At 50.9% G+C, this 25,139-nt stretch overlaps 1 protein-coding gene across 2 annotated transcripts in view; it reads left to right on the top strand.

Moving 5' to 3' along the window:
• The window catches only part of ADAMTS17 (ADAM metallopeptidase with thrombospondin type 1 motif 17), a 336,180-nt gene that overhangs the window by 118,746 nt on the left and 192,295 nt on the right, over positions 1 to 25,139 (top strand). For both annotated transcript variants that reach the window (XM_045795391.2, XM_087856712.1), the window contains exon 8: positions 10,565 to 10,670. In XM_045795391.2, coding sequence (XP_045651347.2) covers positions 10,565 to 10,670 — 106 coding nt within the window. The remainder of the gene's footprint in view (positions 1 to 10,564; positions 10,671 to 25,139) is intronic.

Raw genomic sequence — 25,139 nt, 5'->3', positions numbered from 1 at the left:
ACCAGCCTCTGGGAAGACTGTTCCCTGCAGGATCACCAGACCCGACTTTTTCAATCACTCAGTGAATTATTCTACCAGGAACCTCTTTGCCACCGCCACCCGAGTCGGGCCCTGGAGTTCGTCCGCCAAGCCGATGCCCCTCCCTGGGCCCCGTCTCAGTCACGGCCCCTCTCCTCCCACACGTAACCACTGTCTGGACGTCTGCACTGACAGCTCCCGTGTGTCTCCTGGCTGGTGCACTTGTAATTTTTGAATGAGTCAAGATGAAAAGAACAGCGGCGTGTGTGTTTCCCGGCTTGCTGAACTTGGCCCTGTGCACACGGAATGCCCGTTGCTGCCGGTTCTGCTCTTACTGAGATTCCCTGAGCAGAAACAGCAGCGAGCCTCCCTTTCCCTTGCTTGGAGGAAATCTGGGGGCCTCCGGGGTGCCTGGTGAGGCTCGCAGGTTCCCACAGACCCAGAAGCTCAGTTCCCTAGCCCCCGGCCCCCTGAGTCATCTCCCCGTCTCCTTTCCCAGGTGTTCTTTGCAATTCCCTGGGGATTTGAAGAGAAGTTTTTAGCCTCCCGCTCTTCAGACCTAGCACCGTGTAACTTTTACAAGCCCTGTCGGAAACTGGCTCTGCCCTCAAAGGCTGCGCCTGTGAGCTTTTTGAGAGCATTTTATAAGGATGGGGAACTTCGAGATGCCGATGCTGTGAATGACGTGGGTCTGCACTGGACACGACATTGTCTTCCCGCTTCCCTCCGAGGCATCTTAGTTTCCCCAGACGGGGATCCCAACTCTGTCTCGTGTGGGACCCCCTCCCCCCAACGAAATGACCGTGATGTCACCTCTGTGTCTCCACGTGCCACTGGTTGAGCTGTCCCGTGTTTGAAATACAGAGTCAGAGACACTTCTTTGACTCCCAGCATTCCACCCTGGGACTTCTCTACCACGCGTTCTCGCTATTTGAACCAGATGACCTGTACAACTTTCCAGACTGGTTCCCTGTAGTGAAACTATGTCCTAAACAGGGAGTCTGGTCCCACAGCGTGTGGGGAAGCTCTGGTGTCATCTAGCACCCAAGGACGGTGAGCTCCTGTGGCCACTGTCCTTGTCCGTTGCTCATGTGAGCAAGGGGGACTCAGGGCACTTCTGTTTGTATCTGGGTGATGCTCTGGGTGTAGGACGTAGTCCGTTCAAGCTGCTGTAACAAAATACCCCCTACTGGGTCGCTTAACCAGCAGACATTTTTTTTCTCAGTTTTTCAAGCTGGAAGTCCAAGGTCAAGATGCTCTCGGGGTGGATTTCTGGTGAAGCCACACTTCCTGACTTGTACATGGCCATCTTCTCACTGGGTCCTCATGTGTGCTCTCTGTGCATGTATGGGGAGAGAGGTCTCTGGGGTTTCTTCCTCTTTGTATAAGGACACCAGTCATATCGGGTTCGATCCCCATCCTTATGGCCTCACTTGAATGGAATTACATCTTTAAGGAACCTATCTCTGAATACAGTCACGGGGGTCAGGGCTTCAGCATGTGAATTTGGGGGGACACAACACAGTCCTCCATGCCGGGCACAAGGAAAATGTGTGTGGTCCCTCTGACCGGCCACCCATCATTTCACCTTCTTCCTGGCACCGGCTGCCGGCACGATTTAGCAGTCTTCCCACGTGGCCCTATCTGCGGGCTCTCGAACAAGTTCAAGTTCAAACAGAATTGTTGAGAGAGACTGTGACTCAAGGCACATCCTTTGGCCACGAGAAGGGCTGGGAATGTGCTCTTCTTTCGGGGAGCCCCTGGATTCACTCACAGACCCCTTTGGAGAAATCTGGCCCCAAGGAAGCCTTAGCTGTCTCTTTCCCAACATGGAGGAGATACTTCTAGACAAAACACCTCACCTGTCCTCTCAGCCTCACCTCCCCCCCAAAAAACCCCAACTTTCCAGAGGGAGAGCACTCTCACCTACCAGTCAAGGGGACACATTAATGGTGAGAGAAGAAGACGGAGGGGTCTTAAAGCTGTTGAAATGACTATCAAAGTCCCTGTTTAAATGATTGGCCAAAATAAACACTAAGCAATGCAGTTGATGAGAAAGCATGAATGTGTTAAAGCTTTCAAACTCCGTTTGCTTCCATCGCTATGGGAGTGTGGGCATCGGCCTCCTAGCGCCAGCTTACAGGAAGGCTGTTCCATGTCACGGGCCCGGGACCATGTCCACACACTCAGGCTCACCGTGGGCCTACGCAGAAACCCACACACACATACGCACACACACACAGAGGTGCAGACATTGAGTACGCTTATTAGCTGGTCATGCTTCTGGAGCGGCAAATGCTAGAAGGTGAGTCTGTGCCCCTCGCACGCTCAGGGAGCACATGCACATGCTCAGAGGTCTTTTGAAGGGGAACTCAAAGGCTTCTGACTCGTGCTACACTCCTAGGTGCTGCCGGCAAACGCTCCCGTGCAAGGAGCTAACCGTGGTCCCGGGTGCCCAGAAAAGTTTGCCGAATGAATAGAAGTGAGAATGGGGGTGTGGCCGTGGGAGGGGGTGTTCTGAAATGACAGGTGACCCACAGCAGGAGGCAGCAGGGGGTTCGGTGTGCAAGCCCCAGCTTCAGGCTCCACTGCCCGTGCTGCTGAGAAGCTGGACGTGTGCTCGGGTCCTCGGGGCAGTTGTGCCGTAGAAACCCCGGCGCCCACCCTGCAGGCCCTGGGCTTGATGTACAACATCTCTGCTCCTGGTGCCACCTGCCTCCCTGTTTTTTTGCTGGGATGTTGTTCTCAGAGCTGTGTTTCCCTCTAGGCCTGGGTGGCTCTTGTTCGGCTTGGGATCCCGTACCTGGCATGATGCCGTCACGTACAGGCAGTCAGGAAACGCTTGAAGTATTTGTCCAAGTACGAGATCTTCAGGAATGTCTGGACAGACCCCCTCCTCTGATCTCCTGAGGCGAACCTGCTGGGGGCCCTTTCCGGTTGGTGTCCAGGCCTGTTCTAGAAGCCCCTGAACCTCTATGGGCTCCTCTGAGGAGAGGCATCTTGCTTACTTGAGGAACGTTAAGTCTGTTCCCTGGAGACCCCCTCCCACGTGATGGGCCCCCGGGACACGAGTGCCATCTTGCCCGGAAGGTGGGAAATCTGCAGGACATCTCTGTGCACTTGGCTCACGTTGGTCGTGGTCTGCTGAATATCAAGTTATTTCTCTTCCCTCCCCTGTCCCAGCATGTTTGGGTTTTCAAAGAATGCAGTAAGTGTTGGGATGGATTTTTTTGCTTTGAACTTGTAAATTCCAGGGAGAGTTGACTCCTACTCTTACATCTTACTTAACTCATCAGAATTTTGCAGGAGCCATGGCTCCAGCCCTGGGACCCTCCAGTCCTTTCTGGGAACCTGGCTGTGTGATTCCCTCACCAGGGGTGGTGGCATCTCTTCCCCCAACCCTGGGTCCTAGAGGCACTGAGGAAACCTACAGCGAGGGCAGCGGATTTTTCAGCACTTGTGGTTTTCCTTGACTCTGACCATAATCAAGAACCCCCATTTCAAAGCAGCAGGTCGTGTGACATTTGGACTGGCTTGTCAAGTTTGCCTGTGACACAAAGGCTGCTGGGCAGAGTAGCAGAAAGCTATAATGCAGGGGGAAGTCTGGGAAGCTTCCTTGGGATGTGTCGGCACATTCATGGCCTGTCTTGGGGACGCCCCACCTCCCGACCTCCCCACCGCCCTCCCAGCCCCAACACAGCTATTCTCTGTTCCAGGGAGTGTGTCTGCACCGAGGAACACACCGGCATGGGCATACTTTCCCCTCCCTTGTGCCTTCGATGTTATGTCTAAGAAGGCTTTGACTACCCCAAGGTCAAAAGGACGGACTTCTGTGTTTTCTTCTAGGCGTTTTATAGTTTTAGATCTTACATCTAGCTTTATGATCCATTTGGAGTTGATTTTTGTGTACCATAGAAAGAAGGGGGTCTGACATCAATCTTTTGCATGTGGCTCTCTGGTTCTTCCAGCACCATTGGTTGAAAAGACTCTTCTTTTCCCCACACTGGTTGGTCTTGGCACCCTGGCTGAAACTCAGTTGACTGTAAATACGCAGGTTTATTTCTGGACTCCCAGTTCTGTCTCAGTGTCTGTCTTTATGCAAGTACTACGTTGTTTTGGCTACTCTAACTTTGTATTAAGTTGCAAAACCGGGAATGTTGAACCCTTCAGTGATCAGACTTGGCAGCTGTTATTTTTACTTTGTCCGCTTACTACTTCCTTTAGCCTCGAGGAAGTTGCTGAGGTTTTCAGGCTCGGTAAATAGGTGTTAGGTACCGGCAGTTTCTGCAGTACTCCCGTTGAAGGAGAGAGCCGGTGCCCCTCTTTGAGCCACGGCCCCCATCCTCTGTTCATGGTGCGGGAATAAAGACCTCGGCTAACTCCTCTTCCTTCCATCGTAACTGACCCCAAGGGATCCAGAAAATGAGAAGCAGGGAAACTGGTGGTGGAATTGCCAAGGCAAGGGTATGTCTGGAAGGGCTTATCCACCTGTGCTCCTGGGAGATGGGGCACTGAGCTGGGGCAGAGAGCCACAGACAGGGCCAGACCTGGAAGGCAGAGCTCCTCCGTTCCAAGCCGGGAGACCATGCCGCTCAGGCCACTTCTCCTGCCAGCCTTCCAGAGCCTTACCACTAATGTTCTGTCCCAGTTTGTGGGAAGCTGTGCCTGACCTTCAGCACATGCTAGGTTCTGTCCACTCTGTGCAGGACCAGGAGGAAGTCTGTAACTTCCAGGGAAGGTGATGGCTCCGTGGACTGCTCACCTTGGAGAGAACGCAGAAGTAAAATTGCAGAGGAGGGTAGACCTGAGTTAATCAAATAATTTATTTTTTTAAAGATTTATTTATTATTTTATAGAAAGAGTGGAGGGGAAGAGGGAGAGAGAGAAACTCGAGCAGACTTCCCACTGAGCGTGGAGCCTGATGCGGGGCTCGATACTACAACCCTGAGATCGTGACCCGAGCCAAAACCAAGAGCCAGACGCTCAACCGACAGAGTCACCCAGGTGTCCTCAAATAATTTAGGTAATACAGAGTTAGGAAATGTATGTAATAGTTAAATGTAGACAGTTAAATGTAGAATTTCCTTATTGCAACAGATAAGGATTCCATTGTGTCTGATAATAGGACATATTTTTTAGAATATGGTCCATTGTCATTGAAGGATTCTGCATTTGTGAATTTGCCTACTCGCTAAAATTTATTTGTAACTCCAAAATCAATATTTATTGTGCTTCTGTGGTCATTCGCAGATGTGTGCGGAGAAGCAAACTATTCGAGTTACCAAAGAGGCACGTTTGCAGCTGAGGTTGAACAAGGGGACCCTCTGCCTTCTCATTTCAACTCTCAGACTGTAAAACAGTGTCCTTTTCATGGTCGTCTGGTGCCATATTTCTCACATTTTTGTGTTTTTTGCTGGCGATTTTGCTTTTGACAATGGCTTCCAAGAGTAGTGTGTAAGTGCTGTCTTGTGTTCTAAGGCACAGGAAGGCTGCAGTGTGTCTTACAGTGAAACATATAAGATAAGCTTCATTTAGGCATGAGTTATAGGTGTGTTGGCCATGAATTCAAAGTTAATGAATCAACAATACATATTAAATACGGTGTCTTTGAACAGGAACACACGTAAAACAAGGTCACGTCTTGGCCAGTTGACAAAGATATTGTGACCAGAGGCTCACAGGACCCTAATCCTGTGTGTCCCCTAGGAGCGATGTATTTGAGAATTTCGTGTTCACGCGACTTTTTAGACTCTAACTCCCAGAGATCATGAGAATCAGCTGTAGTTCTTCATCATTTGTCGCATCCTAGATCTGAGCCATTTGCTCCTCAATGCTATTCACAAATTCAGATCATACCTCCAACCACTTAGGGAAGTTTACAAGAGCATGAGGTCATGTCCACAAGGCAGAATGCGCAACTCTGTCTCAACCACTGCGATTGCCAAGTGAAGAGACGGAAGCTGCTTTCTTGTCATGGACAGCATGGTGTCCCAGTGATAACCGCGATGGTGTTAGTACTTTGAACAGTTGGTAGGAGAAACGCGACCATTTCCTCAGAGGCAGAGTCCAAGAAGGTATGAGTAATGGCCAACGAGGCCAACAGCTGCAAACTGTTTACACGTGACAATTTGCTGGATAAATCAGAGTTTATACAGTTGTGTGTTGTTTACTCCTTAATCTGGAAAGGATATGGTCAACTCTGAGTTTAAGAATTATGTGCATACACCATGCAGTTTTCTACTGAAAAAGAAACTAATTAAGCCTCCTCACCCAGTTTCCTCTCCAAAATTGCAATCCCACCAAGGAAAAGAAAAGGAAGGAGAAGGGGGAATGTCCACACGGAGTTGCCATGGCTGGGAAGAGGGGTTAGGAAACTCTGGCTTCTCTGAATGACTCCGATAGACTTCTCCAGGCATCAGAAAAAAATCTTTACAGCTCTGCATTTCTACCGTCAGCATTTCGGATTTTTTTTTTTAAAGATTTATTTATTTATTTTAGAGAGAGAGTGAGGGAGCACGTGCGGGAGGGGCAGAGGGAGAGGGAGAGAGAATGTCAAGCAGACTCCACGCTAAGCTCGGAGTCTGACACGGGGCTCAATCTCACAACCCCAAGATCACAACCTGAACCGAAACCAGGAGTCAGACGCTCGACCAACTGTGCCATCCTGGAGGTAACCGCTAGTATTATTGCACATGTCCCTTGAGTCTTTTTTTTTATCTTTAGTTTAAAACCATTTGGACTTAAACACCTGAAAGCTTGATTTTATCCCACCCACATCTCTGCATAAGCACACATTAAGATTTATGAAAATCTTCGAAACCCCCAGAGATGACTTGTTGGTCACCAGAGCTTTGGTGAGGGAGGCTCAGGGTTTGTCTGGAGGAGCACTGGTGTTGGAGAAAGAGAGTCCTGTACTTGTACCAGGGTCCGGGCTTGGTCAGCCATATAACTGGTTACTGGGCCTCCAATTTCCTGTCTGTAAAATGGGGCCAGTAACCATACCCACCAAATAAGGGATGGTCACGCGTTCCGAGTAGTGCTTGTCCCTAGAGAGGACCCTAATAAATGCCAGTTGCCTTTCTGCTTCCCTTTTTGTTCCAAGGAGCTCTGCAAACATGTGGAATTGATGTTTTTAACATTTCAAACATAAATTCTATTTTTTTTCCCTTTTGGTGAAGAATGGTAAATCATGGAAGGCCAAAGGCATGGAAAACACCACTCTAGGGTCTTGCTGTCTGTGTAGGGAATATCAGTGCCATAGGAAGGTCCCTCTGGTGCCACAGCTTCCGCCTCCCCTCCCCTCTGACCGCTCCTCCGTCCTTTCCAGGGAACAGGGAGTAGTGGGGGGGCTTTGTTTCTCGTTGAAGCTCGTGGCTCAATTGCCGTTTATTGGCTACAGCTCTCACTTTTACCACAACCTGGGATTTTCTCCAGACTCTGTTTTGTGAGTTCTAAGCTTGTCCACACTGTGGGTCCTAAAGCCCCAGGGCTCCTGCCCTCCGTATCAGGGGCCATCTTCCCTCATACGCTTTGCCTTGCTCGCTGCTCTGACCAGGCTGCGCATGATTGGAATACATCATACAAAGCACCAGACCTTCGTCCACCTTCGTGTGAACGTTTCTCATAAATAAACAGCTCCTCTGTTTTCTCGTTAAAAAAAAAAAATCATCTGTGCCTTGGAAAAAATTAAAGTGCAATTATTGGAAGGCTCTTCGCTTAGCTGTTTCCCCAGTGTTGCGCGTTACCTAATTACAGTGGAAAGTCGAGCCTGCCAGCTCGGGGTGCTGAGTGCGCCCGAGGCCAGGGAACGTGTCCGTGTGGCATCGAAGTCTACTGGGTCAGCAGCCGCTCTTGAGGTCGCAAGCTCAGCACAGCTGGCTTCAGATGCCTCCTTTCCCCGTTCAGCAGATGGCTTCTCCAGGGGCGTGCATATCTGATCGTTCCGGTGCATTCACTGACCCAGGAGGCGGCGGCCTCGGGCCGGGAGAGCGCGGCTGGGTGTGCATGTGAGTGTGTGCGTGCGTTGTTGCACGCACATACCATCGGCGCTATGTAGAAGCATTCCACCTACTCACTGCTGGGCTCGGTGCGGCAGCCCACAAAGCAGTTTTAAACAAAACCAGAATAATGACCTTGAAGGCACCGAGAAGCCCGATCATGTCCTTTCTGGTTGTCATTTTTCTCCTTCCCGTCGTCTGCGTTGCTGGATTATGATGTCCACATGCAAAAAAAAATGCATCTTGAGGCCAACTAACATTTCATTTTTTTCCCCCTTTTTTCTTTTCTTTCTTTTTTTTTTCTCCTTAATTCTTCAACCTTGGCCTAGCCCGTTGCATGTTTCCAAATAAAAACAGACAGGCGCTGTGGTGCCGGCTCGGTGTGCCGACCGTGAGCTGAGCCCCAGAGCAGCATCTCCCTGCAGAGCAGAGCCGGGGCGAGGGAGCGCTGCCTCTCGGGGCTCCTGGGGGCCATCAGGAGGAAGGAGGGAGGGCCCTGTGTGTGGCCAAGGCCCACCTCTGTTTGAGTTTGGTGTCAACAAGGAGGATAGGTTTCGCTTTTGGGGAGCAGGGAAAGAGGTTCATTTTATTTATTTATTTATTTATTTTTAATTTTTTTAAAAATATTTTTTTATTATATTATGTTAGTCACCATACAGTACATCCCTGGTTTTTGATGTAAAGTTCCATGATTCATTAGTTGCGTATAATACCCAGTGCACCATGCAATACGTGCCCTCCTTACTACCCATCACCAGCCTATCCCATTCCCCCACCCCCTCCCCTCCGAAGCCCTCAGTTTGTTTCTCAGAGTCCATAGTCTCTCATGCTTCACTCTCCCCTCTGATTACCCCCCCCCTTTTAACCTAGGAGAAGAAAGGGAGAAAGAGGTTCATTTTAAATTAATTCCCCCTGTCCATTCTCCTCCGCCTTCTGCCAACTCCTTCCCTCCCCAGTTCCTGTGCCTGCAAGGCCGGTGTCCACTCCTGAGACACCTGGGGCCTCTGAACAGGGAGCACGGTGCAGCTTAGGGGGGCCCTGGCATCGTGGGTAGAAAATGGGCGCCTCTCACACCAGTGGCCACAGTCCCTCCTGGGGCACAGCGCTGGTGGGGCGAGTCTGGCTAGGAAAGCCTCCATCTACCTGGTCATCAGGTACCACTGGGCAGCACCTGCCTGGCCACGGGGCCACTGGAGCCACAGCCCGCCCCACGGCCCTTGTGAACTCTCACAGCAAGAGGAGCCTTGAGCTGCCTCCGGTGTGTGACCCACCAGCCGCCCTGGGTCACCACCCACTCGTGTGTCTCATGGTGTATGAAGGGGTCAGAAGCTGTGGTCAGCGGGAGTGCAGATGCTTCCAGTCCTCACCCAAGTTCCGTCCCAAGCCCTGGGAGGGGCTGGGGTCCGTGGACTCCCCTGTCGATGAGATAAGGCCCGGGGGCACCTGGGTAGTGACAGATGCCTGTCCTGGGTGCAGAGATAGCAGAAGCTGACGGGAAATGTGGAGAGCTGCCGTAGGGAGTGGCAGGTGCACACATGTGGCCAGTGTGTTCCTTGGGTGTGGCTGGCCAAGGCCTTCCTGTTGTTCATGCACACCTTTCTGCCAGGGATAACCTTTCTCCCCTAGAAAACACCCCTCCATCCTCCAGAGACTGGGAGCCTCCTGTCCCTCGCTCACACCCTTCCCCTACATCTTCCTCCCGCCCGGGTGCCTGGTTTTGAGTCTTGTCTCAGTGGCCAAGGGACCTCAGTCAGGTGTGTGTGGAGATGAGCAAGTTGGTCCGTGGGGCACATCCTCACTGATGACTCCCAGGCCCTCCCTCTTCCAGGGTTCTCTCTCTCTCTCCCCCGGGTCCCAGTCTCATTCTCTCTGGACGGGTCCTGACACATTTTTCTAAGTATCGTGCACAGCCTTCCCTGGCCTGCTTTCTGTGAGCCTAGCTGCTCCCCTGCTCCCACTCTGAGGGCATTGGCCCTAGCAGGGCTAGGACTGGGAGGAGGGAAAGAAGGTGCCAGGGTGTGGAAGTTAAGGACGCACCCCCTCCTTCTCTGGGTGTGCAAGTGCAGGGTCAGCTCTGGAGAGGGAGACCCTCCTTCAGCTTTCCGTGCTGGGTGCCTTGCCTTGCTGGCCTCACCTCGTCCCAGCCCTGGATGTGGAAGTTGGAGAGCATCCCGCCACCACACGCCAGTCCAGCTTACCTTTTCCCTCTGAGCCTTGGTCTCCCTCTGTTACCGCCACCCTGGGTAGTTAGGATTCAATTAGATAACGCGTGTAAATGCAGCACACTGCTTGACACCTATTAAATGCTTGGGAGATCTGCATGGTCGTTATTACTATCATTAATGATTTGTCAGTGAATCCAAAAGCAGCATTCACCAGCCCAGCCCCCACAGGAGCTCTGGAATGACGGCTCCAGCCCCGTGGCCACATCATTGTTCCAGTCTGCCCCTCCTCTCTCCATCATGTGTGATGTTGACCATATGGACTTGCCCAGCGAGGTCAGGGCCTCCCACGTTCTGAAGAGGATGTGTTTTGTGTCTCTGCTGCAGGAATTGCTTACTTAGGAGGTGTGTGCAGTGCTAAGAGGAAATGTGTGCTTGCCGAAGACAATGGTCTCAATTTGGCCTTTACCATCGCTCATGAGCTGGGCCACAAGTAAGTACCAGACTCTGTATTGTTCTGCCTTTTCCAATTCCTTTCTGCATATATATATATATATATATATATATATATATATATCTGAAATAGTGCTGCTCTTTGCCTTTGCTTCTTCAAGCCTGGGTCCCAGCCCTTCAGGGAGCCCAGAGACATTACTGACCAGATGGTCTCTGAGGCTGAAATGTTAATTTCGTGTTCCTGTCTATTCTTAGTGCACACACTATAGAGGGAAGAGGTTTGTCTCAGACTGTCCTCTTCAGTTGCATTTCCTTTCCTGGACCAGAATGGTCTTTGATTCACTCTATCTTTCAAATAATGGAATTTATCTTCATACTGTTGGCTTTCTATCTCCTTAAAAGCCAGTTTCAAACAAAGTCCAACTGTCTGAAGGCAGAATGTCAGTGTCTGAGTTTTAAAGAATTATCAGCTGCTGCCTTTGTGCGTGGAAATTCTTCCCCGGAGAAGGGGAGAGCCATAGACCCTCAGAGCCCAAGGATGTTGTGGAAAGGATCTGAGGCAACCTCCCAGTTTTTCAGAGGAGGAAGCAGCAGGTCAGAGGGGTTGAGTGGCTGGCCCAAGATTGAGATCACCTGCAGGAAGTCTCAGGTGGCAGAAAGCCAGCCGACTCTAAAACTGTGGCCTGAGGGTTTACCATTTCTTGGGCGGTAGGTGTCTGTTTTGTATTTCTCTGAAGGAAAAAATTGTGGTATGACTGCATGAGAACTTAAAAAATAAATACGTAAATCGAGGAGGTCAGAGCATGCAGAACAATAGGAAAATTTCTATTGGGTTGGAGAGAACAAAATTAAATGGAAATCTAGTTCTTGGCGAAAAAACGTAGAGCGTTTCCTAATGACCTATGGAGTACGATGCCTGAGACCCTAAATGTGAACTCAGCCTTCTGCAAAAGTAAAGTCGGTCTATAAGGAAACGTACAAAAGCAATTTCCTCTAGGGTTAGCCGTATCTGTAGCTTTATATATATATTTTTGCCTTGTTTTGTTTATCTGGTCCCATTCTCATTTTTTTCACTCCCACAGATGGGTTTGGTAGTTAGCTTTTCTGTGCCTTCTGAGTATCATGGTGTGAGTACAGCGAATGGTAATAATCCCATGTGTATTTCCTGGGATTAAGGCAGAAATAACATGTCATTGGCTAAAAGAAGCAAAATGAGCGGTTGTCTCTAAGTATGCAGTTCTTTTATCTCGGCAGTATTTTTTAAATACTGGCGACAGCCCTTTGCCCATCCTTTTTTTTTTTTTTTTTTTTTTTTTTGCCTATGCTGCTAGGAAATAATTTTTAAAAATTAATTGTAATCAAATATGTATTCATATTTCTGATTTGTTAAACACACACACACACACACACAGCTGGAGCCGAGGGTGATTGCTGAGAGAAAAGCATAAATCAGTATGGCTTTGGCAAACATCCTGTCTTCTCGTCCTTTGGCCAAATGACCCACCCAGCCCATCCTGGTTCCTCAGAATCAAGGACCTCATGGTCTTGAGAATGCAGTAGTCAAAACATTTTCTGACACGTGGGTTGTCGTGGACTTTTGAATACATCTATTTATGTGAACTGCAAGATTCCATGCAGCATTCAGTGCCAGGGCCCACGCTGGAGTGCTTTTTGCACCCGTGTATGAGCACACACGTGCTGCCCAGAGGCCTTTCTCCTCGGACGTGAAGAACACAGAGGCCATTTTCTCCCCGATGACCTGTGTGATTGCCGGGGCCCCTGGCATCTGAGCGCAGGAGGTCTGCAGAGATGAATGGTGAGATTCAGTCCGACTCCACTAGCCTTTAGCTACAGTCTGCTTCAGTTTCTTGGAGGGCCCTTTGTAGCTTGCTGTTGCACTCTAATTACCCACAAAAACAAACACCTAATTGTTAATCGAAGCCAATAAATTCTGTGAGCATTTGGCCTTGCCCCTAGTTGGGCGATTATAGTTTTCCCAGGGAAGTCTGTTGTCTCTGATTATTTGTGAGCAATGGGAAGCAGGTCCCCCAGGGATGGAGCCACAGTCTCTCCATCTGCAGACCCTTCTGGTCAGCCGGCTCAGAGCTGCAGACAAGGCAGTGTGGAGGCTTAAGAGGGATCAGCCTGTACTCTGAGCAAAGCCCCTGGCCAGGCTGCCTCACAGAGCTGAAGCCTGGAGGCTGTTGCAGACTTTGGAATAGAGTGGAGTCATTTAACTCCTCGTTCCTTAAGGTCATGTGCACTGAGAGAGGACGGGATGGCGTTCTCAGTGGACCTGAGCCACTGGTCTATGCTCTTCAAGAAAATTTCTCAGTGAGGGGCGCCTGGGTAGCGCAGTCGTTAAGCGTCTGCCTTCGGCTCAGGGCATGATCCCGGCATTCCGGGATCCAGTCCCACATCAGGCTCCTCCGCTGGGAGCCTGCTTCTTCCTCTTCCACTCCCCTGCTGTGGTCCTTCTCTCGCTGGCTGTCTCTCTCTCTGTCAAATAAATAAATAAAATCTTTAAAAAAAAAGAAAAAATTTCTCAGTGAAAGCTTCGGAGAATGAAAAAGAGTTCTCTTCTAGGTACCCCTAGAAAGTCTCCAGAGGGCTCACCCACTGGTCCCTAACCATTTAATACTGATAAAGTGAAACTTTCCTCTGAAGTTTGGGTGTGTGCCTTTGCCCCTGGGCACACGTAAGTATGGCCTTTCTGTTGCTTACCCAGTATATCTCCTGTAAGGATCAGTGCGAGCAGTTACCCCAGCTCTGAATTTTAGGAGAAAAATTCACTTTCCACATGAGGTGCACGTTGCATTTATCAGACAATGAGAGTCGTACACGTTAACCTGATTTTCTCCCTGCTTTGGCTGTCAGAAAACACAAAACGAATGTCAGGCCCATTTTCAGCAACTAACTCATCCAGATCCTAGAATTCTGTTTTTCCTCTCTCTTTCTGTGTCTCTTTGTACGAACGATCATATTTTACATATTGTAGTTCAGAAATACTTTCTTTGGTACTGTAAACTGTCTCCAATCCAATCTGCAATCATGGGGGTTCTAAATTATGGATTAAATGAAAAATTCTTGCCAGGGCAATATCATTAATTCTGCTTAGGACAGGAAGGAATAATGTACTAATGATGTTTAAGTCAAATAAGATCTCATTTACTGAACACCTGCTGTGTTAGACGCCGTGCAATCATTATGCTATTGAGCATTTCTGTGGGGTAGGTATTATTTAGCTCTTATTTAATAGATTAGGAAACTAGTATTACTTTGTAAGAATTTCTAGTCTCGAAATGATTTGGGATCACTTCTACGGTAACATAGTCATAGATCAGGACTATTAAAGACCCCTGTTCTAAGAGAGGTGTAATTAGGAGAAAACTTGCTCTATATCCAAAAAAACCAAGGTGCCTTCAGATTGCCGCAAGGCAGAAAGGACTGTCTGTGGTGTGCTAGCTGCAGAAGAAAGCCGATGTGTCAGCAAGAGGGACTTCCCTCGGGAACTCAAGTATCTCAGCTGCGATCGACAGCTTTCTGATTACCTGAGAAAGAAGGAGGGTGGAAAAGACCGCAGCTTTGGATGGGTCTGAAGGATTCGCCGTTCCTGGTGGGAGGCAAGGGGGAGAACCTGGACGGGGCTGTTCTATGTTTCTGCTGGGAGGATGAGTTGGCTCCACACGGAAGCTGTGATGACAGTTACTTTGAGGTGGTTTTTTTTAAAATTTATTTGAGAAAGAGAGGGGGAGGAGAGGCAGAGGGAGAGAAAGTCTTCAGCGGGCTCCTTGCTGAGCACAGAGCCTGACGTGGGGCTCGATCTCACCACCCCGAGATCATGACTCAAGCTGAAACCAAGAGTCGGACGCTTCACTGACTGAGCCACCCAGACGTCCCAACTTCGAGGTTTTCTGATGAGCCTTCATGACCTTAGTTGCCTGCTTGCCGGTGAAAGACGGCCTGGTGCATTTGGGAAGGCAGCTGTCTCCCTGTCTGGCCACGATGGCTTGAGAAACCCAACTGAAAAGCAGGGACTACTTCATCCTGCAGTGACCAGAAGAGTGGAGGAGCTCCCGAGCGCGAGAAGATGGCCATGACGAACCTCTCTTCCTCCAGAGAGCTGCAGCCGACAGCTGTTAGTGGTTATAATTGAACTGATGAAGTTGGGGGGCCGTTCCTGGAGAGACACAGCCCAGCTGGACCAGCGCTGCCCAGGTGTTTTCCCTCAAGAAACCAGGACAGGGTGCCTGGTGGTAGACCTCAGTGTCCAAGATGTTTATCAATATTTGGTTTTAAAGAGAAAGAGGGACAGCGAGAAGCAAGCGTTTGTTTCTCTTGGGCAAGCGCACGCTTTTGCGGCTCAGCCCCAGTTGGTCATGGGAAGGACTCTCCCCCGAAGAGGGTTAGAAGCCCATGAGAAAAGCAAAACTAAAATCAAATGACACCCTCATGCATCAAGGAGGGAGTTGGTAGTGACTTCAGTATAATATTAAAATAACCAGGTGTAATACTTCTGGAATTTTAGAACGTATTGTTTGCTGTCATCTGGGAGCTTTAGTGTAGAAGGGAGAAAGGAAGCGGTTCTAGGACAGCTGGTGAGAATGCCTTTTGTTTGGGCGTTGGAGGGGAGAGTGGCGTGATGAGGCCCAGAGGAGGCAGTCAACAGGGGGAGGCCAGGAGGGCACAGAGCTGAGTCTCAGCTGGACATTCGGGGCCTGGGGAGACCCAGAACACCATGCATGCAGTTTGCTTCTCAATCAGGTAAGACCGAGAGCTCTTGAGGACCATCTAAAACACAGGCCCTTCTTGATGGGGTGCTGAGAGAGGGAGGGGAAGCCGCATAGTGCACCCTTGGCCACCCACACACAGGAAAACAAAACAAAAAAAGACCTATCTTTATAGGTAGAAACAAAGAGCTTTCTCTTGCAGAAAATAAATCTCTGCTTCTGTTGGATTTAGGAGGCTCTGCTAGATAAGCCCGAGCCAGAGCAATTCCCTGCCTTGAGTCATTCCAAACTATGCAACTTCTCTAACCCAAGTAAATCTGCTAAAAGCCCTCCAGACAGGCCCCAAAGCCACGCCCCCGTTTGGGCTCTTTCTACCTGTTCTCAAGGTGGGCGCTCTCCCCATCTGCTCTTCCTGGGATTTCTTTTTTTTTTTTTCTGACTTCCATATTACCTTTCTCAGGTCTTTCCGTTCTGGAATGTACCTCTCATCAGGTTGTGGCCTCTGAAAACTGCTCCCTTCAGGGAACCTTAGGAGCCTGGTGCAGGGGACATGTGGGCATTGCTGCACAAGGGGAGCCCTGCAAACATTTAGAAGTGCCAGTGGCCCGAACTTCACCCTAGAGCAATTAGGACATGCTCTCTGGGGGAGAGGGCACTAAGGAAGGCCCTCTAGGAGATTCCTGGTACATACGGGGTGGACAACCATGGCTCCCAGGACTCGGGTTTCATGGTCACTTCCTGGCCTCATCTACCTTCTTGCTTCTGTCTCTGCCCCCTTCTCCTGTCATCTGGGCCACAGTCAGCTGAACAGGTCCTGCTCCCCTGACTCTTGTTCACCTCGGTCACCCGGAATCACACGCTCTTTGCCGCTTCCCTGACACCCGCACCCTGCCAGCCACGTGCGCTCACGGCGAGGCAGGTGGAGAAAAGCCCAGCCATCGTGACCGTGGCCATGTAGGCAGGGATAGTCCTATTGCCTCTCACCTGACACCTGCTGGGAGACCGCTGTGAGGGCTCAGAACAAAGTATCAAGTGCCTGGCCACGGGAAGAATGTGAGGGGCAGAGGTAGAGGGACAGGCGGGGACCACAGGCCTTGCGCCCCATCAAGGGCCGAGGTACTGAGTAGCTAGGACTCAGAAGAGAAACGCGGGGCTGAGGTTTAGAGATACAAGTGTCCTGATAAGGAGCTGTATTTGGTGATATAGCAGTCACGTATGCGCCTGCAGACTTGCAAGTAGTTATAAATGGGCTCGGTTGCAACAACAGCTGTGTGGGGCACAGCTGGGTTCTCAGACTTAGACATATATATATTCCCCTGGAGCCATGCCCTGTATTTTGGAAGCGCTGTCCTGGCTGGCAGAATTGGAAGGGGCGTTGAAGCCTGAACAGAGCAGGGACTTTGTTCCCCTGCTCAGCCCCTCGAGGACAGGTGGGATGCCACCGCATGCCCTGAAGTTACAAGGGGGATCCTCAGCACCAGGCAGCTCCCACGTGAAGCTTGGTATTCTTCCATAAAGACATTCCTTAAAAGCTAGATCCAGGCACTCTGGATGTTTCCAGCCAGAACGTGACAGTGTGCAAATGAGCTCAGGGCAATGGATGTTGGAAGGATGTCTCATTGACACATGCCTGGGGACACGCTCGCCTGGTGCGCCGCACGGAATGTCATCTGAATCCCATCCCTGAGAATTGTGGCTTGTGGGCAGAGAGTGGACAAGTGTCTAGGGTGGGCTGGGGAGCGGAGGGAAAGGGAGGAGAGAGCTGTTCTGGGGGAAATGTTCTTATAACTAGAGTCGACACAATTCAATCTGAAAAGAATTGTCTCGATCCCAGAGCAGGAAGTAAGGAAAGCCATTATCCAGATGTGTGAAGAGGGGAAATGTTTGTCTGTGATCTGTATTAAGAAAGAGCTGCCCCGTGCAGCGTGGGGGAGACGCAGAGTGAATGCAGGCCAGATGTGATCAGGCAGGTTGCCCGCCAGCGGACAGCCCCGGCAGCCACCACCGTCACCTGGAACCCTTTGCTGGGGGGCTCAGTCTGGTAGGCACAGCATAGACCTTAGACGGGCCAGCCTGATGTAAAGAAGGTACAGCAGAGAGAGAGAGGATTTCTGGAAATGTCATAACTGTTTAGAAATCCTGGGGGGAGGGGAAGTATGCTTTTGTTCGAGTCGGGATTAGGGTAGTTGTGTTCCCATTGGTTGGGGGGGGCAGTCAGCCTTTCTCACAGAACAGAAAGTGGGGGGGATACGTTTCCCCCAGGGGTCTGCGGGGAGCCCAGGTGCCGCTGGTCCCACACTGTGTCTAAAGACGGGTTCCTCCCTGGTTCTCTGGGTCTTCTCCTCTGCTCCCACTCAGCTCCCATGGCCTCCCGCAGCCTCCCCCTCCAGACCGAAGGCTAACTGGTGGTGCTCGCAGTGTCCGGGGCTCTCGGGTTTCACGCGGAGGAGCTTGGAGCTATTCCTGAGGACGATTTCCTCGGCGTTTGGCCCCCGGATCAAAGTCGGTGTGTGAGCACCGCAGGGCGCGGCCGTCTTATCCACATTCCAGAGTCGTACAAAGCATTCAGGCCGCGTCTCCTGGCATTTTATTATTATTTTTTAAATTTGCTGCTGGAAACTGCAGGGTCTTGAACATTAATTGACGAGCCCCCCTCCTCCTCACGTCCTCACTGAGCTAGAATGACCCACGACGTCAGAGGCGGCGGGGCTGGCGGCTTTGCGAGGCAGGCCTGCACCCTGCACGGCTTCCGTGAGCCCACGCAGCACGGCCCTGAGCGGGGCTTTCATAAAAGCAGACTTTCCTTCTGGCCCCTTCCAGACATGTGATTTTTGAATGGGAGGTGCGGTGTCCGCGGCAGCAAGGAATGTTGCGACCCGTGGCTGCATTTACGGTGCTTTTCTGCCCTAAGCTAGGATTTCTCACCGCCCTGCCTGAAGGAGCATTGTGCAGAAAGTTCCTGGGCTCTCTTCCGCAGTCTCACCCTGGATGCAGAGTTGAACGTGGGGACAGAACAGTTGTTCCAGTTGCTTGGAAAGCGCAGAGCCGCTGTCCTTAAGAGGACCTTGACCACAGCTTTCCCAGATCTGCCCCGGCCAGGCCTGGGAGGGGACCACAAACAAAGGGAAAAGCATTCAAAGCTCTTCAGCAAGCAGACAGATGTGGTCCCACCTGCATTCGGGGCAGCCAGGCCGCGCGGCTATTGGCTGGACGTTATCGCTGCGATGGAAACTCCAGCTGGCGTGGGGCGCCGCGGCCCCCGGGGCGTCAGTACCGTAACAGGGAAGGCTGCAGAAGCCGTCGCGAGTGTCTGTCTCTACCCCCAGGAATTCTTTGCATTTAATTATTGGGTGGATTTCCTTACCTAAAAGGCTGTTGTCCGAGATGGCGTTTGAGGAGATGGGAGGAACGCGGAATTTGGCTGAAGAACCAAATTCCGAAACCCCCTCAGAACTTCCTTACATTACAGACTATTCCAGGAATGAGACGAGATCCAGTTTTCTCGTTAGATTGCCAGAGCTCCTGGAGCTTCAGCGAAGCGGCTTTTCTCCTGGTTCTTAGAGCAGGAAGGGACATCTGCAGTGCACTTAGCCTCATTTTGCAGATGGCCAGTTGTCTCCCTTCCTGTGGCTCTAAGTGGCCAGTAGGAAACTTCTAGCCTCTAGCCGTGGTGTGGTGCCCTTTACACAAGAAAACAAACCCGTGCTGAGGCCCAGCCCTCCCTGTGTGGGTCTCCCGGTAACTGGATTTACTTACCTTTACCCAGAAAGATGCCTTCTGCTTGCATGGCTAGGGTTTTGCAAGGACCGTGGGAGGTGGCAAGGGTATACCATGCAAATTTCTTTACAGATGGAGTGTTCTGGTATGGACTGAATCCTTGTGACCCCTCCAAATTCGTATGTTGAAATCGAATCCCCCTTCTGATGGTATTAGCAGGTGCTTAGGTCATGAGGGCGGGGTCCCCGTGAATGAGATTAGTGCTCTTATACGAAGGGGCCAGAGGGCTAGCTAGCTAGCTCTATTTCTGCCGCAGGAGGGTACAAAAAGAACAGCCCTTTGCAGTCTAGAAAAGGCCCCTCACCAGAGCCCAACCATGCTGGCACTCTAATCTGGGACTTCCAGCCTCTAAAACGGGGAGAAATAAATTTCCGTTATTGATAAACAGCCCAGCTTATGGTATTTTCTTATAGCGGCCCACGCCCACAACGAGATGCCCCCATTCTCCCAAGGTGTTTGGTGTCATGCCTGAAATCCTTGTTTATCCACTGCCTGCTGCTGATGGAAAATTCCAACTAAGCCCTGAGGGCAGCCGCACATTCTCAGAGACCCTGGGAACTTTGCCACCAGCACTGTCACCAGCACGTCCTGGGAAAGAGCCCTCCTCGTCCTTATCCATTTGCAGGCACAGAGGGTGTGGAAGTGGTGGTTTTGCCAGGTGTTGGTGTCAGAAAGGATCCACAGGAGGGGTCTAGGGGGGCCATGAAACCATGCACCTTGTTGCTGAAGTCTGAGCGGAGGGCCGTAGTTGCCAGGGGCCCATGTGAGGATCTGGGAATGGCCTCTCTTTGAAAACACATAAATAAGTAGATGGATATAGAAGGCAGGATACTATAATTTTCTTAGCAAGTCACTGGAAGCATTACAAAGTCATGGTCTTGTGAATCACAGCCACACTTCTGTGGTGTTGAGAGGGGGAAGGTGTTAAGTAAGCCCGGTGAGTCGCTGATGCTCACTTATGATGATTATCAGGAGAGAGAATGGAAAGGAGGGAGCTTGGGCAGTTTTGAACTGAGCCAGGAATAATCTCAGGATTGTCAGGGCCCCCGAGACGCTGATGCTGTGGGGCAGGTTGCGTGCGTAGCCACTGGGGGAGGGGGTGCTGGACCCTGGGACACCAGCTCGCGTTACTTCACCTGGGGGGAGGGGGACAAACCCGCCCCTGCACTGTGGCCACGGCTCCCTTAGCTTACAACGGGGTAGGCCATGAAAGTGAAGGAGGGGCAAGAAGCGGTCATGGTCTTGGCAAGCCAAACTTGATAATGGTGCCCCCACAACAAGGACGTGGCAGGTCCAGTAGGACGCTGACCCTGGGGCAGCTTCAGACACACTGAGGACCAGATGACAGGAGCCTTGCCCATTTCCGAGAGGCAGGTGCAGGTTGGTTTCCAGTGAGAGGAGCCTTCTAGCAGGAGCACATGTGCTCATGGGGTGAGCGACTCCTCACGAACCTACAGTTGGCTGTGTCGGTGCCTCTGTGGATGGGGGGAGACCGGGCTTCCTTAAGAGCCTGTTCATCTTTGCGGCACGTGTTCTGTGATCACCAAGGAGAGGCAGGAACTGTGTTCCCACAGCAGGGGGACAAAGGAGGCCAGCTTGCTGTTGGCTGTTTGGTCCATGTAGAGCTTGGCTTCGTCAGCAGAGCAAGCTCCCAGAAACCCCACTCCTTTCCTACCCCCCCCAACCGGAACTGCCCTTACTGACTTGACAGTTGTCACCTAAAACTTCCCTATCCTGTGCCCCGTCCAGAATCTGGCAGAGAAGCATGATGCAGCCCCACTGTGGCGCTGCACCAGGAACAGGCTGGAGAAATGCCTAGAACTGCATCTAGCTAGTGCCTTGCTCTTCAGAGTGTGCCCTGAGCACCAACGGCATCGCACCACCTGGGAGCCAGTTAGCAATGGTGGGATCAGGTGCACCCAGGTATTCCCGTGCACGAGACAGTTGAGCAGGGCAGTTAAAGCACATCAGAGTGGCGGCCCGTTCTGCCGACCCCATCTCCTCCAGGCTGCTCCTAGCTGGGTGGTGCACCGCACCTGCCTGCTGCCCTTGGGAAAATCTGTTTGTTCGTTTCATTTGTAAGTTTTCTCCATGGGGCAGTTTTTCAAATAGCTTTCTTGCCCTGATTTTGGAATTTCTCCCATGATCCTTCCTTTTCACCCATGCTTTGTTTACCACCTGGGTGGTGCCGGCAGGAGCCGAGGGCTCTTCCGCTGGCTTCCAGAGCTGGGTTCCAGGTTCCTGCTCAACTTCCTCTGTAGGTTAGACACCAGCTTTCTTTGAGGACATGGTTGGAACAGCCACCACCCATCCTGTCTTTTGAAAGAGACCCCACTCCAGTCTAAACATTAACTTGATGCATCATAAAATCTAGTAAATTTTTGGCTGACCTCCAGAATGTCCAACTCTTGGGTAGCGACAGACCTCTTGGAGAACACACTGGTCTACCAGAATTTGGTGTGCCTGTGGAATGGGGGTTTAGCATCTATTAAGACGGAAGGAAGAGGCAGGACTGAAACACAGAGCAGAAATGTCACACTTTCCCTAAAAGCCCCAAAGCAGTGGTTTTTGACATGCTCAAAGTGCAGACGAAGGTCCTTGGCCTGAGGCTTAGAAATGGTGGCATTCCTGTGTTACCCCCTCCCATTCAGATTTTCCTTGGGTGTTGAAGGCAGAAGCAGCTGCACAAGTGACTGTGCTGGTCCTAAGGCTAGCTTCTTCGCATCCTTGCCACCAGTGACGCACGTGTGCGCGCATCCCGTGGCTGCCCTGTCGGTGGACTTACAGAGTTGACATTAAAGCCATCATTTTGGATCTGACATTAAAGCCATCATTTTCTCTTTCCACATTTTCCATAATATTAACTAAGGTCTAGAAGACCAGTAAGTACTTCATGGAATGCTGGAATCTGAAGGTTTAGAGTGAGTCCTAAAGCCCAGGACCCCGGTCACTTCTTGCTGCAACAGGCATTGAATCATGCATCCTGAGAAGCCAGTCGGCTCTGGGGCTTGAGCCTCGTGACCGCCTGGCAATGGTGTTCAGTACTTACTGTTTTCTGGTCCTTGCTGTGCGTACAGCAACTCCTACAAGGGATTATAAAATCAATTTCCTCATGAAAATGACGCACTAGGACAGTTGGTTACCAAAGTGGGAAGAAAATTAAGAGCTCCCCCCACCATGCACACAAAAGCAATCATAATTCTAAACTAATGGTTTTGCAAAGGGTTGTAAAGACACCCCTTTTGAAGACAAAAGGCACATTGTGCTTTGAAGAGCCAGACCCTGCAGCACGCTGCCTTTTATAACGTAATTGCCTTTATTGCTAGACATCCTCTTCGTGAGAAAACTACCTAGTGCGTCCCACCTGGTTGTCATACACGTGTTCTGTAAGGAGCTGAAGACGCATATAATGGAGGAGGTGATAAGAGATCAACCAGCTGCCTCACATGGTTTGGGCTCCCTTGGCCCAAACTTGTTTGCAAATGAGAGCGCCAGCCTGCTTTGATCATTGTGCAGAAGCAATGAAGGAGAAGCAAGGTATGCCAAAGGCTGAAATAGGCAAATGTCATCTTCTTGCAAAAGGGAAAGGAGACAAATGGTATACAATTTAGACTTACGATGTTAATATTGTTTGCAGGAAAGATTCCCGAAGGGCTCGTCAAACTTAATTTGTGAGCATTCACAGTTGAAAAAGGCCATCCTAAATGTCCGCCAGGAATCTACGGATAATAAGTCATAGCCAAAGCAGATTGTGCAGAGGCAGGGAATGTAAATTTCACCAAGGTTTCTGCCAAACTCTTAACATTCCTAATGAGAAGCATGGGAAATTGTAGACTGGATACTGCTGCAATTAAGTGAACTTCTAACTGTTGGACGGCCTTACTTGAGGCATCATCAGTAGAGCGGTGTCTGTCTGGGAGAGAAGCTTCCTTCTGCCATGGGGCTCCCCGATGTAACATTTCAGTCATGACCTGTGTGCAGAGAGGGTTGCATGCTCATCAGTCATTGAGGTGGCACAAAGACGGGAGGGAGAACAGTATGGAAAAACTCAGAGGACATGAAGTACTTGACCACCTTGGAAGAGGGGCCAATGCCGCGTTTCACAGAGAGGAAAATGAGGGGTCCTTCCACCGGTGAGTGGCAGAGTCCGACTGCAAGCCCTTTGTCAGTGTTGAAGTCTGGGCACTACTCCTATGCCTTACAGCTTTCCCGATGGTATTTAATTTGAGTTAAGTCCCAGATGAACCAGATGTAATGCACAGGATGGTGGAAACACGGCTTCCTGGCAGCATGTTTGAAAAGGTTCTAGTCACTGCCAACAAACATGTCTGTCTCTACTTTCTTGTTGTGCTTCACTGACAGACATTACTAACTGATCCCAGGACCCTTTTCCATGGAGTCCCAGCTCATAATACTTCCTAATTCTGTAGGCAGCCACTGCCAGTAGGTTAAGGTTGGCACACGAGATGAAACCGATCTCCTGGATGTAAGGGGTTATGGTTAGCTGCGTGCTTACAAACCCAGGGCATTCTTAGACCCTAGCAACATGAACCTCATCTCCAGAAACGAGGGAGGCAGTGGGAGCTCCGCCCTGCCCTTCAGAGGTTAAGTGCAGTAGGAGTCTTGCGTTCGGTATTGGGAGGTCTGTTTTAAGAAGGATGTCGGGAGCCAGGACCATGTCCGTATGCAAGGGAAGGGGATGATGAAGGGGTGTGCAGGGGGACACACTGAGGGGGCTACAGTAGAGGCTGCCAGGGCACAAGAGATCTCCGCATGGCCCCCAGTGGCAGAGCCGAACCAGGGTGCTCAAGACACAGGGAAAGAGGTCTCAACTCAATGGAAGGAAGAATGTTCTGAAAATTAGGGCTCTCCAGAAATTTGAGAGGCAGCCCTGATTTCCTCACGCTGGTATTTGCCCCGAGCTGGCCCTCCAGCCTGGGGGTTAAAGTAGCGATTCATGGACTATGAGGAGGGTTGAACTGATCTGTGATCTCACATCAGACTCTCCTGTGGTTGATCCTGTGACCCTTGGATGACATAGGGGACAAAAGGAACCAGGATCTGGGGGGGGGGGGGCAGGGGGAGGATGCACAGACTCCAGGGCCAAGCTGACAGCACATATATACCCCTGGTAAACAGTGGCGAATCTCATGGGTTGTTTATTAAACAAGCTTATTTTCTGTGTTTTATATCTATTCAATTCACTCAGTCCTTCCAACCATCCCCTGGGATAAGTACTGTCATTCTTCCCATTCTACAGGTAAGGAAATAGAGGCAGAGAGAGGTTAAGCAGCTCACCACGTCCTGGAGCTTATAGGTGGTGGAATCTGAATTTAAACAGGGAGGCCAGACCTTGGAGGCCACACTGCCAAGGCCGGGGTCCAGGGCCTCTAGCACAGAGCTTTAGCCCCTCTAGAATGCCATCCCATGCACTGGTTTCTCTCAGGAAATGATCATAACGTTTGGGTGCATTTGGAAGCAGGATAGTTTGTGATAGGCTGTTTGTTGGGGTCTATGGAATATTAGGGGCAGAGAGGTCCACGGGCAATATTGAAAGTCTCCAGAGAGAAAGCAGGCAGGCTCAGCCCAGAAGGGCGGGAATGAACCTCGAGGAGGGTGTCTGTGTTTGGAGGGGCAGGCATCCGCATGAGACAGGGAGGAGGGAACAGTAAGGACAGCAGTGGAGCAGGGAGGAGGCGAGAGGTGAGCCAGGGGCATGGTGAGACAGGGGCCCCCGCACACCTGCTGTATGCAAGCCGTGGGGCCCTGGGCAGGGCCTCAGCAGGAAGGGGCTTACGAGGTTGAATCTAGGGGTAGCAGCAGCATGATGGACAGAGAGGAGGTGGTGACAGGCCAGAGGTAGGAGCTCTGCCAGAGAATGTGCACTCCGCGATCTGTGTAGCCAGTGACTGGCAGGGCTATGGGGGAGAGGCAGGGCCTCTGCTGTCCCCTAGAGCGTGGGTCTCAGAACTTCTGCCCAGATGTTGCAGTCCAAGCCTGCC

This window comes from Ursus americanus, chromosome 28, assembly GCF_024610735.1.
Source record: "Ursus americanus isolate L20-20 chromosome 28, mUrsAme1.1.p, whole genome shotgun sequence".
Classification (NCBI taxonomy): Eukaryota; Metazoa; Chordata; class Mammalia; order Carnivora; family Ursidae; genus Ursus; species Ursus americanus.
The sequence above is the reverse complement of the archived record's forward strand: the minus strand, read 5'-3'. Positions and strand labels throughout refer to the sequence as shown.